The sequence below is a fragment of the Danio rerio genome, chromosome 19 (assembly GCF_052040795.2).
Source record: "Danio rerio strain M-AB ecotype USA chromosome 19, GRCz13ab, whole genome shotgun sequence".
Classification (NCBI taxonomy): domain Eukaryota; kingdom Metazoa; phylum Chordata; class Actinopteri; order Cypriniformes; family Danionidae; genus Danio; species Danio rerio.
The window spans coordinates 28,720,156-28,735,050 of NC_141039.2; the positions used below are offsets into that span (position 1 = coordinate 28,720,156).

At 35.7% G+C, this 14,895-nt stretch overlaps 1 protein-coding gene across 5 annotated transcripts in view; it reads left to right on the forward strand.

Annotated features, from left to right (window-relative positions):
* Positions 1-10,573, forward strand: part of npr1a (natriuretic peptide receptor 1a) — a 238,772-nt gene extending 228,199 nt beyond the window's left edge. For 4 of the 5 annotated variants that reach the window (XM_087294615.1, XM_087294617.1, XM_087294616.1 and 1 more), the window contains 3 exons: positions 3,352-3,526; positions 4,259-4,357; positions 7,845-10,573. In XM_087294615.1, the coding sequence (XP_087150741.1) occupies positions 3,352-3,526; positions 4,259-4,357; positions 7,845-7,996 (426 nt within the window). In that variant the 3' untranslated portion in view covers positions 7,997-10,573. The remainder of the gene's footprint in view (positions 1-3,351; positions 3,527-4,258; positions 4,358-7,844) is intronic. The other variant, NM_001044937.2, reaches the window with a different exon arrangement.
* The last annotated feature ends 4,322 nt before the right edge of the window (positions 10,574-14,895 follow it).

Consider the following 14,895-nt stretch of genomic DNA (forward strand, 5'->3'; position numbering starts at 1 on the left):
CTCAGGGTTGATAGTGCACGCCAAAGCACAAACCAAGAATGAGAACAAAGGAATTGTCTGTAGACCTCCAAGACAGGATTGTCTCAAGGCACAGGGCTGGGGAAGGTTTCAGAAAAATGTTCTACTGCTCTGAAAGTTCCAATGAGCACAGTGGCCTCCATCCTTCGTAAGTGGAAGATGCTTGAAACCACCAGGACTCTTCCTAGAGCTGGCCTGCCATCGAAGCTAAGTGATTGGAGGAGAAGGGCCTTAGGCTACGTTCACACTGCGAGGCTTAGTGCTCAAATCAGATTTTTTCTCAGATCTGATTTTTTGCATGGCTGTTCATGTGAACAGATCCTGGTCCTAAACTGACCCGCATGCGCAAAAGTGCATTTTACAGAGAGCACAAAATGTCTAATTATCCACACACGTGTGTTCTGCATGAGTAAGCACGTTGTCAGATCATGCTTATATAATTATTACCCTTTTCACAGAAAATTGTGCTGCAATTTATGAACTGTAAATGATTGTTCTGCTACAACTACTTTGTATTTCAGCATTTGAGACCAAAAATAAGTCTCCTGTGATAAAAAAAAAAATGATCGTTTGTGATTTATTACAAGTGCTGTGCGTGGCGCTCTGATCACCGGAGTAGTTAACTCATCAAGGGTTAATAAGCAGCCGCTGGCTGAGCTGTAAAGGCAGAGTTGGTTTATCTCCGTTTGCGGAGTTATTTAATTTTACTTCGTTATAAACAGCAGACATGTGCAGAAGGGTCGTTTGGGCGCTCCAACACCTGCCCTTTTTTTCTCTCGAAGAGAAAGTTATCTTCCTCCTTTGCACACAGATCCCCCATCCGCAACACCCACGACAATTTTCAGCTTCGCGATCAACCCGTGTCTCAATCGTTATCCAGATTAGTTAACAAGCACCAGTTATGCCTTCAAAATCTTTTTCAACATCAACAACCAACTTTCTGTGGTACTGTAATTGCCCTGGGTGCTATTTTACTGTGCTGCTGAGGGGTAGATGATGTCTGCAGCACAGAATGATGACGCATGTCGTTCAAAGATTGTGTAAAAGTCACATAAAATCCGACATAACCATTTACACTGCGGTCGCATTGCAAAACATCAGATCTGTGTCTGATTTAAGACCACATATGAAAGTGGCATTAGTCAGGGAGGTGATGAATAACCTGATGGTCACTCTGTCTAAGCTGCAGCTTTCTTCTGTGGAAAGAGGAGAACCTTACAGAAGGACAACCATCCATGCAGCAATCCACCAATCAGTCCTGTATGGTAGAGTGGCCAGACGGAAGCCACTCCATGCCTGGAATTTGCCAAAAGGCATCTGAATGACTATCAGACTATAAGAAACAAAATTCTCTGGTCTGATGAGACTAAAATTGAACTCTTTGGAGTGAATGCCAGGCATTACATTTGGAGAAACCCAGGCACCGCTCATCACCAGACTTATACCATCACAGTGAAGCATGGTGGTGGCAGCATTATGCTGTGGGCAGGATTATGTTTTCAGCAGCAGGAACTGGAAGACTAATCAGGAGAGAGGGAAAGATGAATGCAGCAATGTCCTTAATGAAAACCTGCTTCAGAGTGTTCTTGTCCTCTAACTGAGGCGACTGTTCATCTTTTAGCAGGACAATGACTGTTTTCCATCCAACCTGATAGAGCTGTAGAGGTACTGCTAAGAGGAATGGTCAAAAATCCCCTGAACTTTCAGAGCAGCAGACATTTTTCTGTAACCTTCCCCAGTCCTGTGCCTGTGCAATCCTGTCTCGGAGGTCTACAGACAATTCCTTTGTTCTCATGTTTGGTTTGTGCTTTGACATGCACTGTCAACCCTAGGACCTTATAGACAAGTGTATGCCTTTTCAAATCATGTCCAATCAACTGAATTGACCACAGGTTTCCGGATGAATTGACCTCACTTTCCGGATGAACTGTAACTTTTTATTTTGATGGTTCACCCAAAAATTATTTTTTTAATCATTTACTCCCAGAAAAAGAGTTATTTTGTAAAATACTAGACACCAGTAGACCTTGACATCAATAGAGTTTTTTTCAGTAGTAGTCAATGGCCACTGCTTTTCAAGATTATTCAAATGATCTTCTTTTGTGCTCAACAGAAAACAGTAAGCCAGTAAGCCATGAAACCATCTATGAAAATCGAAAAAATAATTTCTACATCATTTATTTAGATATTTTCACAATAAAATAAAAAACACCTTGAAATAATTGTAAAATACTATATTGTTTAAAAACACACACACACACACACACACATATATATATATATATATATATATATATATATATATATATATATATATATATATGTGTGTGTGTGTGTGTATGTTTTTTAAACAATATATATATATATATATATATATATATATATATATATATATATATATATATATATATATATATATATATATATATATATATGTATGTGGCTGACATGGTGGCACAGTGGGTAGCGCTGTCGCCTCGCAGCAAGAAGGTCTTTGGTTCGAGCCCCGGCTGGGTCAGTTGGCATTTCTTTGTGGAGTTTGTATGTTGTGTTGGTTTGGGTTTCCTACGAGTGCTCCGGTTTTCCCTACAGTCCAAAGACATGTATGCCCTATATGGTGAATTGAATAAGCTAAATTGGGTGTAGTGTATGTGTGTGAATGCAAGTGTATGGGTGTTTTCCAGTGCTGGTTTGCGGCTGGAATTGCATCCGCTGCGTAAAACATATGCTGGAAAATTTGGCGGTTCATTTCACTGTGGCGACCCCAGATTAGTAAAGGGACTAAGCTGAAAAGAAAATGAATGAATGAATGAATGAATGAATGAATGAATGAATGAACTGATATATGTCATTTTTGTGTTCTTGTTTAAACTTTTATTAGGCACATGCAGTGTGCAAATGTAGTGTTGTAATTGTAATTTAAATAAAAGTATGTTTAATAAGCTTATACTGGCTGATAAGTATAATCTATGCACTTTAAAAAAATATGAATCGTATGGCACATCTGCTCATGATAAATAAGTAATCATACTAAAAATAAAACAAATATAAATTTGCTAATGAAGCACATGCTGTAATGAATTAGTCGATTAGTCCCTACATGGTTATATACATACAGTGTATTAAAACTATAAAGTATCATGTACTCTTCTGCTTTATTGCATAAAGTATAGCAACTACAATTTAATTACAACTAGTAAATACAAAGTTAGTTACAAAAATGTGCAGCTTTTATTTTTATTAATATAATGCCATGTTCTTTTTAATATCTGTTGAATTAAGCACGCTTGTTTTCCACAAGGGGAATAATGTGTTTTTGTGTGGCGCCCCCAGGTGGAGACCATCGGCGATGCGTATATGGTGGTGTCAGGTCTGCCCGTGAGGAACGGCAAACTGCACGCCCGTGAGATCGCCCGCATGTCTCTGGCTCTGCTGGAGGCCGTACACTCATTCAGAATCCGCCACCGACCAAACCTGCAGCTCCGTCTGCGCATCGGCATCCACAGCGGTGAGGATCAGCAACAGTTTCAGAGTCAGAGAACAAAAACACCTGTCAAAATTGAGATTTTGCTCTTTTTGGTTTTCCATGAAGTGAAGAAAGCCACAAAAATCCTCCTTTAAGAGTTTCTTATGTCACATTTTACCAATTTGTGCCTGTAGATTTGAATTTCAACACTTTTAAAGGCTGTTTTCGTAAAATCTGACCCTAGCCTACAAAACCATCTTATGTTACAGTACATGCGTATTTGTGTGACAAATTTGTCAAAATGATGCAAATTTTATGTTAATACCAAACAGTCTTTAATATTAAGTACAGATCATGTTCAATTAAGACATTTTGTTTTTATTTCAGACATATATAGTCTGGTGCTTACAAACCACATCAGTGGAAAGCTTATTTAATCAGCTTTCAGATAATGTATACATCAACATCAACAATTTTTTATTTTGATTTTTTAAAGAACTTTATGACTGGTTTTGGGGTCCATGGTCACACATTAGCCTCATGAGCTGTAAATCTGCCCTTCACTTAAATATACCAAACATTTTTAATATCTACATTGTGATGGTGCAGGGATATGTTCATGTATATTATGCCTAATTAAATACAACAATGTATTGTATACAAAATTGGAAACATTCATTCACTCATATTTATTTATTAGAATTTTGGAGTGATGCACTTGATGTACCCTTCTTTAAAATCCTTTGACTATTATTCCTGTGGGTGTGTGTGCAGGTCCTGTGTGTGCAGGGGTGGTGGGTTTGAAGATGCCTCGTTATTGTTTGTTTGGTGACACAGTCAATACAGCTTCACGTATGGAATCCAATGGAGAAGGTGAGGAACATTTAGTGTTATGAAGCAGGCGTATTGTATTACAATTTTGTGAAATTTCATTTGTATTATTTTAATATAATTATAAATATGAATTATAATATTAGCCTTTGTTTTTGTTGGTGTTGTTGTTTTTGTATTGTAACATTTGCCACTGTTTGTTGTTGGTAAAATTTCTAATAATTTTAAATGAAGCATTTATTTGATTCAATATACAGTTAGAACATTGATTATTGTTTTTTGATTTTTGTACAAATTGATTATTTTACATTTAAGGTGTCCTTCTTGCAATGTTCCATGCGCATAACAGTTAGTTATGCATAGTTGCATGTAATTAACCCTAAACCTAACGCACATTCTAATCTTATCCTTACCATAAGAATGTGCAATTATTATTACTCAGTAGTTACATGAATACTGTAACAAGGACACCTTTAAATAAAATATATTGTAAAATAAAGGAACGGTGCAGGATTTCTAGCAACTATTACTCCAGTCTTTAGTGTCAACATTCAAAAATCATTCTAATTTTCTAACATTTCTTATTAATATTATTTTTTAATAATAATGATATTATTGTTATTATTATTGATATTATTGTTTATAAGTGGAAAATAAATATTTTATAACATTACTATGTCTTTACTGAGACTTTTAGCAAATCTTTTAATATTCATGTACAACTATTTAAAAAGTATATGCAAGTATTGAAATACTGTACATGGACTTCTGTGATCATTTATGTCTGAAGATGACTCAGTCGTGACAAATTACCAATAAAACTTTTTCCTCAAGTAGTTGACGTATTCTAGATGGCTGCTGTTATAAACATGTGGCGGGATTCATCCAAAAAGTTAACCTTCAGTCATGATTCCCTTACCCTCCTCTAGTTTCACCTGTTTAGTTTGTTTCTTTCATCTGTTGAACACAAAGGAAGATATACTAAAAATTAGCGGTATAACGGATCACAAATCTCATGATTCAGAACACACTATGGTTTTTGAGTCAAAAATGGTAGCAAAAATGGGAGGAGACATGTCATTTGCTTTCCATTTATAAAAAATATTACTGCAAAAAAACTATTGATTTTAACAAACAGAACTTAAAACCTGTCATTTTAATATAAATAAAAAACAACAAAGAACCAGCTGAAAAAGTAAAATACTCAATATGAAAAATTATATTTGCTACTGTTGCTAATAATGCTAAATATAGAAATCTAACATCTTATACAACATATCATATTTATTTTCAATTAGTGATTCAACAATTCACACACAAAAGTTCATGTTTCATTTAAAGTGCATTATTTTTGAAAAATATTCAGTGACATAGTTTTAAATGGTTGTTTGATGGCATCTATTGGTTAAACAATGTATTTGCTACAACATTCACCAGCGTCCATTAAAGGTGCAGTAGGTGATTGTCTTCAGAAACGTGTTTTGTTGTACTGGTTGAAAGTCTCTTCACATTCCAATAGTAATGATTAAAGTAAATAATCTGAATGTGTTTATACGTATTTTTATATTCTGGGTAAGGCATAAGACAAAAAAATGTTTAACCAATTAAATATTAAATAAAAAAATTAAAAAAACATCTCTGCACCCATTCACACAGATGCGTGTTCACCAGAGCTACGATCACATGAACACAAGTGACAGAGATAAAAACAAATGCTCAATCAAAACTTTTTTTAAAACCTGAATCAATTTTGGAGTTACTTTTGCATGCAGGAGGAAGAATAACACCATGGCTGAAGTATTTCCTTTAGATAGGGAATATTATGCTTTAACACTTACATTTTAGTTACGCAAAGCTGTTTTACAAATGGGTTATATGCAGGGAAATGGTGTTCAGTCACTGAAATCTTCCAGCGAAATATTGATGTGACTATTTTCAATTTCATAAGGAACATCATGACAGCATTGACATTGTAGATTTTTATTTAGTTTAACAACAAAACATAAATTAATAGTGGGATCCTAGCCTGCTTTACTGAGGTAAAATTGGTTTTATATTCACATTGATTCATATCGAACAATGACAACCTGTGACTCGCTCCCTGTATTGTTTACCACGCTACTTTGCTTGCTAACTACAGAACTGAAAATGTGCTAGATATAATGCACTTTTTTGTTCAGAATTGTAATATTATAAAGTACTATAAAGTTTTCTAGCTGGTGAATGACATGATCTTGTGGGTGTCTGTCATCTTTAATGCGCTCATTCTTGATTTCATGAGGTGTGGCTTTGGACGGCAGGGGAGGGATCGTATTTGAAAGATACTAAGCTAACCGGTTAGCATTTAGGCCAGGGGTCTCCAAACTCGGTCCTTAAGGGCTGGTTTCCTGCAGATTTTAGATCCAACTTGCCTCAACACACCTGCAAGGATGTTTCTAGAAAGGCTAGTAAGAGTTTGATTAGCTAACCCAGGTGTGTCTGATTAGGACTGGAACTAAACTTTGCAGGACACCGGCTCTTCAGGACCAAGTTTGGGCATGCCTGATGTAGGCAGATCACCTACTGCATCTTTAAACAGGGATTTTAATCTTTACCATAAACATCAGTGTTTACATCTGAACTATAAACTGTTAAGTCAGTACTTCTGTGTTATTTAACTGTTTGTAACTAAATGAAAAGTGAATCTCTGTAGAACAAACGCAGATTTAAACGCAGCGCTTCAACGGATTAATAAACATTTGCAAATCATTATTATTTATCATTCATGTTACGCGGTTTTGAATTAAGGTCATGATCTTTTAATGATTAATTGTGCAGCTTTACACAGAATGCAATAATGCAAGCTAAATAAACCAAGATAGAAAACACCTTTAAATAATAACCTAAGTAAGCATTTAGGTCCCACCACAACTTTTTCCGTCATCATTATATTTTACAGGAAAGCAAAAATGCTTTCATACACTTGATTTGAATGATGCGGTAGGCGATCTCTATGCAATTGCAATAAATGTTGTATTAAACTACAAGTTAAAAACAAATTATTAATCCACAGCTCCCATGCTTTTCGAACAGTGGGTTGTGATATGTTACACCCCTACTAAAAATGATGAAAAAATACAACCATTGACTTCCATAGCACCTACATTTTTTGTTTGTTGTTTATTGATGTCAATGGCAGTTTTTATCCTGAATATATTTCTTTGTGTTCAGCAGAAGAAAGAAATTCATCAATGTTTTTTTCTGGGCAAACTACTTCAATATTTTTGTACATTATATTCAGAAAGGTTGCATTTATTTGATCAAAACTCACAGTTAAGACCTTTATTGATTAATATTCCTATAAAAGATTATTTTAAAAGAAGTGCTGTTCTTTTAACTTTCTATTCACCAAAGATTTCTGAAAAAAGTGGAATTTCTAGTGCTCCACAAAAGAAGCACAGTGGTTAAAAAGCAGTTTTTGTTGTTATGTTTTGTTTCCATGGAGTGTGTGTTACTATAATCTAGTGTACACTGACTGCTCTTCATTCAGCTCTAAAGATCCATGTGTCAGAAGCCACACGGGCCGTCCTGCAGGAGTTCAACTGCTTCCAGCTGGAGCTCAGAGGAGATGTGGAGATGAAGGGAAAGGGCCGGATGAGGACGTATTGGCTGCTAGGAGAAATCAGCTCTAACAATGCCTAAAAACTAAATGACTGACAGAAAGAGCAACAAAACAAACACATCTAAACAAGTACTGGGACTGAAAGACCAGACCAGAAATTCTTCAAAAAAAACTGGGTCCTGTTCATCTGTCATCACGCAGAGCTTAACATTCTTGCTTCACAGGAATCTCACTTTTTTTTTTTACCAAGTAAACGCACGAGAAAAGAAACAGTACTTGAGCAGAATCCTTTAGACAAATGGAAGGTGGTATAACACAGTGCCAGATAAAGGTCTGATGAGTGTGTCCAGTGTTTTTACGGGTCTTGTAGGGGTTTTTGTTTCATCATTGTAGGTCTTCATCCAGATTTTCCTTCAGGAGTTGTATGGGTATGTTTATTGTTCATACAGAGACACAGATCTGTAGTTTTTTTTAGCCATGCAAAATGTTCCCGATTCTTCTTCTGGGACGCAGGTCAATTCGAAACGCCTCTCTCTGCCAAATCTGATCCAGAGGGTTTTGGGATGAAAGTTACGCACATTAGGAGAAATAATAATACATGTCAAGTATGATTAGACGTGTGCAATGATGGATTTTGTTCTTAGAATCCCTGCAGAAATCCACACGAGTATTGATGTTGCAATAGTGTTTCAGCTGAAACCAGCACAGGGTTGATTTTGTTTTTTGTTAATAGACAAATGGAGTTGTGTTTTGTTTTTTTCATCCATCATTATTAGATTACGTTAATGTTAGTGATTAATGATAAAGGATTAGTTCAAAATTCTGTCAATAATTACTCATTCTCATGTTGTTCCAAACCCTAAGGTATTTTGGATGAAATTTGAGAGCTCTCTTATTCTCCATATGCAGCAATGTTCCCGTCTCGTTCAAAGAACCAAATAACATCATCAAAACAGTCCATTTGTGTTGAGTGGTTCAATCAGAGTATTATGAAGCTACAAGAATACTTTCGTGCACATATAAAACAACTCTTTTTCTAGTTTTTCCGTCAGTGTCAGTAGTAAAGGGCGTCACACACCAGATGCACCACTCAGCTCCACGACACGGCGCGCACATGACAGTTAAAAGTATCGCACACCAGACGCGCACATTCGCATGCTATTTAAAATGAAATTAATCAGATGGCGCTCTGGAGAATAATGGATCTAATGGAGAATAATGGATCTTTCGGGTTTCATCTAAAATATCCCCATTTGTCTTCTGAAGACAAACAAATGTCTCTGGGGCTTGGACTTAATTAATATTTCACTCTAAAACATTTGGGGTCTGTAAGATTTTGTAAGTTGATACATTACGTCAGTAAAAGCTGAAAGTTTATATCACTTTTAATATTACATTTCAATTCATGTTTTGTTTTTTCTTGATTTAATGGATCACAATTTCCACTAAATTATTAAAGGTGCTGTGTGTAAGTTTGTGACTCTTCTGAAGCATAAAAATACTATATGTTTGGAGATATTTAAGAACCTTGAGCAAGTGAACATTTTTGTTTATCTGAAGTCAGATACTTTACTTTGAAAATGTCTGTTACGTTCTGGAACGCTTTCTTTGTTTCGTTTCTTTCAACCTGATTCAGTATTTGATTCATTCAGTCAGGAAGGCTCACAAAGCATGCACCCATGACCGAAATGTGACCTCCAGTGGAAAGTTGCTGACTCTGAAATAAGACGCAGATTCAGAGTTCCACGTGAGGTTATAAATTAGCAAATAATATAAATATTATGAACACAAACATTAGGTGAGCAGGTTACATTGTTACCCTGTGCCCTTACCACACGATACACAACAATATTTGCAGTGATTAGCAATTTAGCTGTTTGCACCAGAAGAATCACTTTAGAAATTTAAATACAGCCACTCAGAAACATAGAATAATGCACTTACTGCACTCCAACGAAATGGTAAGGTTCATAATACATATTAAACCTCTTTAACATTATTAAATGTACATGCTGAATCACTGATATGTGTTGGTTTTAAGTCTAAAGTTTCAAAGTTCAATTTCAAATTATTTTCAAAATCTTAGGTAAACGATCTGCTGCTGCTTTCAGTAGTATGGCAATAAATGTCCTGTAAAATGGTTTTCAAATAAAAATTATTAGCATTTAACACTGAATAAAGCACATGAGGTGTACCTGAGGTGATCATTATCAGTTTGCTGTTATGATATGAAATAGAAGCAGTTTCTAATATAAATTCCAGGTGTTGGTTAGGACAAACACTCCTTTTGATATGGAAAATATTCCTTTCATCACGTGGCTTGACTTTTATATAGAACCTGATTTAAATCAGCCTTCATGCTTGTTAGTCAGGCACACTCCTGTTGGTCCTCAATCTGGCAACCGGCACTTGCGTTTGTTTTGATCCAGGAATGCAATACCGAGTTCAACCACTGGGCGTCAAACTTACATACTGCACCTTTAAGTGGGATATGTGATTTCTACAAGGGTGGTAATGTTTCTTGAGGAACAAACCAATAAATTCTTTGTGCATTCACATCATTATTTTTTTTAATCAGACACCCACCTTCTTAGTATTACTCAATTCATTTATTATAAACAACAAAACAAGATATTAAAAATCCAGACGTTAAAGAATGTGTGATTCCTAATTAATTTTTGTGTAAAAGGTCACTAGTGAACCAATGTTTTTTATAGTGTAAGCATTTTAGTATTCCAAGTGCATAAGAAAATGCTTGATGGAAAATCCAAGATACTCATAAATTTAAAAAAATTGACATTTTCTATATTATTATTATTATTATTATTTTAACTGAGTTGGATAAACATTTTATTCGTTACAAAAGAAAATCAGAAATAGTAATTTTGTTCTCTTTGACTCATTGGATGAAAACGCTGCTTTCTTTTATGCGATTTTCCAGTTTCGCATAGAAATTAAATAATCATCTTTGAATGGAAACATAGCTAATAATGACTCAATCATCTTATTCCTGTTTGTAGAAATGTCTGATACATATGATGTGGTGTTTCACGCATAAATACCAAAGTCATAAAACAAAAGAATATCATCAGCGAAACTTAAAATGGCTTGAATAACTTTACTGCAGACTAATTCTTATGCATCATCAAGTATACATGTCCTTGTTTCCTGATGGTTGAATAAGTGAAGAAGCTGTCTGTGGTATTCAAATATATAGTATTGTGTATGTGGTAAAATCACAAATATGAGGAGCCAGATACTGAATGCACTGGATTAGCATGTTCGGATAGTGACAGCGATAGTAAAATCATCTGCTAAAATTGAACCTTTTCACATTCCCAAAGTTAACAAATTAAGCTTTATTTGTTATTTTGTAATTCTTATTAAATGTCAGCAAAGTTTTAGTTAAAGATCCATCTGTGTTAGACATTTAAGTTTGAGTTGCTAAAGACCCAAAAAGGGTAAAAGTAATTCACATTGATGTAATTAAAAGGACAGTACACCCAAAACTGAAAAATATTCAGTGGTTGCAAACCTTTTTTTTTTTCTTGTTAAACACAAGAGATATTTTAAAGACAGCTGGAAACCATTCATATCGGGTTTTTTCTACTATGGAATACACGTTTTCAACTTTCTTCAAAATATAGTATTTTATGTTCAAAAGAAGAAAGATCTCTTGAGTGTATAGACAGTAAATAGTCAGTGAATTTTCATCTTTGGGTCAACTGTCCCTTAAGTGTAAAGTTATTTCTAAAGGACCTTATGTGACATGACCTGTGAGTTATGGCAACTAAAAAGTGTTTGCATCAGAGAAATAAAATTCCATTAAAATACACTCACCCTGTCACTTTATTAGGTACACCTGTCCAACTGCTTGTCGACGCACATTTCTAATCAGCCAATCACATGGCAGCAACTCAATGCATTTAGGCATGTAGACATGGTCAAGTCGATCTGCTGCAGTTCAAACCGAGCATCAGAATGGGGAAGAACGTTGATTTAAGTGACTTTGAACGTGGCATGGTTGATGGTGCCAGATGGGTTGGTCTGAGTATTTCAGAAACTGCTGATCTACTGGGATTTTCACACACAACCTTGTCTAGGGTTTACAGAGAATGGTCCGAAAAAGAGAAAATATCTAGTGAGCGGCAGTTCTGGGGGCACAAATGCCTTGTTGCCAGAGGTCAACGGAGAATGGCCAGACTGGTTTTAGCTGATAAAAAGGCAACAGTAACTCAAAAAAACACTCATTACAACCGAGGTATGCAGAAGAGCATCTCTGAATGCACAACACATTGAACCTTGAGGCAGATGGGCTACAGCAGCAGAAGACCTCACCAGGTGCCACTCCTATCAGCTAAGAACAGGAAACTGAGGCTACAATTTGCACAGGCTCACCAAAATTGGACAATAAAAGATTGGAAAAGCATTGCCTGGTCTAATGATTCTCTCGATTTCTGCTGCGACATTCGGCTGGTCGGGTCAGAATTTGGCATCAACAACATGAAAGCATGTATTCGGTTCAGGCTGCTGGTGGTGGAGTAATGATGTGGGCGATATTTTCTTGGCACATTTTGGGCCCATTAGTACCAATTGAGCATTGTGTAAACACCACACCCTACCTGAGTGTTGTTGCTGACCATGTCCATCCCCTTATGACCACAGCGTACCAATCTTCTGATGGCTACTTCTAGCAGGATAACGCTCAATCGTCATGTAGCATGAATCATCTCAGACTGCTTTTTTTTAACATGACAACAAGTTCACTGTACTCAAATGGCCTCCATAGTCACCAGAGCTCAATCCAATAGAGCACCTTTGAGATGTGGTGGAACAGGAGATTCGTATCATGAATGTGCAGCCGACAAATCTGTTGCAACTTCATGATACTATCATGTCAATATGGACCAAAATCTCTGAGGAATATTTCTAGTACTTTGTTGAATCTATGCCATGAAGGATTAAGGCAGTTCTAAAGGCAACAGGGGGCCCAGTAAGGTGTACCTAATAAAGTGGCCGGTGAGTGTATATCCAAACTGAAAACTGTAATTTTTTTTACAGTTTTGCTTTTAATGCATTCTAGTAGAGATTTTAAAAATCTTACCAAGCCCAAGCGTTTGAACAATAGTGTCGGTTGTGTTAAAATGGATAATGACATCACTTTATTCTCTTTCTAAATATCAAGAACAAAAAAGTGATTCACAGTCAATATTCAAATAATATGATGCAAACCGCAAAATGTATAGACAATTCAAGTGTATACTTCATTTATCTGTTAAAGCTGCTGGCATATGAACATGTGTCTTTAAATTCTACATTTATAGCTTAAATTAAAAAAAGGGACACAGTTATTACTTGCTGAAGCAGTTAAAGCCTGTTCACACCAAAAACGATAACTATAAAGACAACAACAATGATAAAAAATTAGTATATCATCATTCAACTAAATTTAAAGTTCTATGAAATAACAATTGATACTTTAATGCAATGCCAGTTGAAATGTCTTGTAAATTTTAATTTGATTAAACTGTTTTTAAAGAATTCTTTGCATTGACATTGCCATTTAAAGGGAAAGTTCACCCAAAATGGAAGATTCTGGCATCATTTACTAACCCTTCACTTTTCAAAAACCTGTTTGGGTTTCTTTCTTCAACACAAAAGAAGATATTTTGAAAAATGTTAGAAACCTGTAACTATTGACTATTACAAAATTATTTGGTACATCCCCAGCTACATCCCCAGTCTTTTAAATACAACAAATTTTCACTGAAAGTTGGGGGTTTTCTTGTTTTAAAGTTTACAACAGGCTGTTGACTCACAATGTTCTCACGTTAACATTTCATACACTTTTGTGAAACGTTTTCAATATTAGTAATTATCATACTTGATGTAAACAGGCCTTAAAGGGGACCTATTATGCTCCTTTTTACAAGATGTAAAATAAGTCATTGATGTCCCTAGTGTGTATGTGAAGTTATAGCTCAAAATACCACACAAACTGTTTTCGAACTCTTATAAACTGCCCCTTTTTTTGATCCTAATGGTGCCATTTTGGTGACCATCGCTTTAAATTCAAGTGAGATTGTGCTCCCAGCCCTCTTTTCAAAAGAGGGCGGAGCTACAAATGCCTATGTGTCAGCATATTGGCAGATTTAAAAACAAGACTAACATCCTCTGCAAATGAGAGAAAGATAGTCACTAAGGGGCGGGGCTTTCCCCCTCTGTAAGCATGTACAAAAGGAGAAGTTTTTTTCTCCAGACTTTTTTTTATCAAGTGTGATTAAAAAAATAGCATTCATTATTTTTCACCATTAGAGGCTGGCTATATTCACACACTGTTGTCACACAGCTGTGTTTAAACCCCTTATAAAAGTGGTTTTTGCATAACAGGTCCCCTTTAATTCAATACCAAAAACATCCCTAATTTTTGACATTTATCAGCTCACGGTGTTGTGTAGATCATCCATCAAATCATCATTAATATGCACTTAATATATCACTACAGTGTGCTTCATAAAATCCCAGCAATGGCAAACTCAATTCAGTACGAAGCAAATGTCAAGTTTAAAATCGTCAAATCGCACATTTCTGGAAGCCTATCACAGTTTCTGCTGTTTAAATTCTCCAGCACTGCAGATAATGAGGATGCAGACAGAAACTATTTCCAGTTGCGATGACACATGCTGAACCATTCAATTTTCTCAATCCCAAACCTTTTGATCCATTTTCTGTACTGATGACAATACATCCTAGAAACAGGCCAATGGCATTTCAAAAAACTCTGATAATCGCGCTGCTCAATTTTTGAAATAAACATGAACGTCTAGCCCAGATGTAAATAAAAACAATGTTGTTGTTTATTTCCACATCATTTATCTTCAGCGGTCAGTCAAACTGTAGCAATGCACCGTATGGACATTCAGTGTCATGAGTATTCTGACTGATCATGTCTATTCCAAGCCGTTTTTAGCCTAAAATG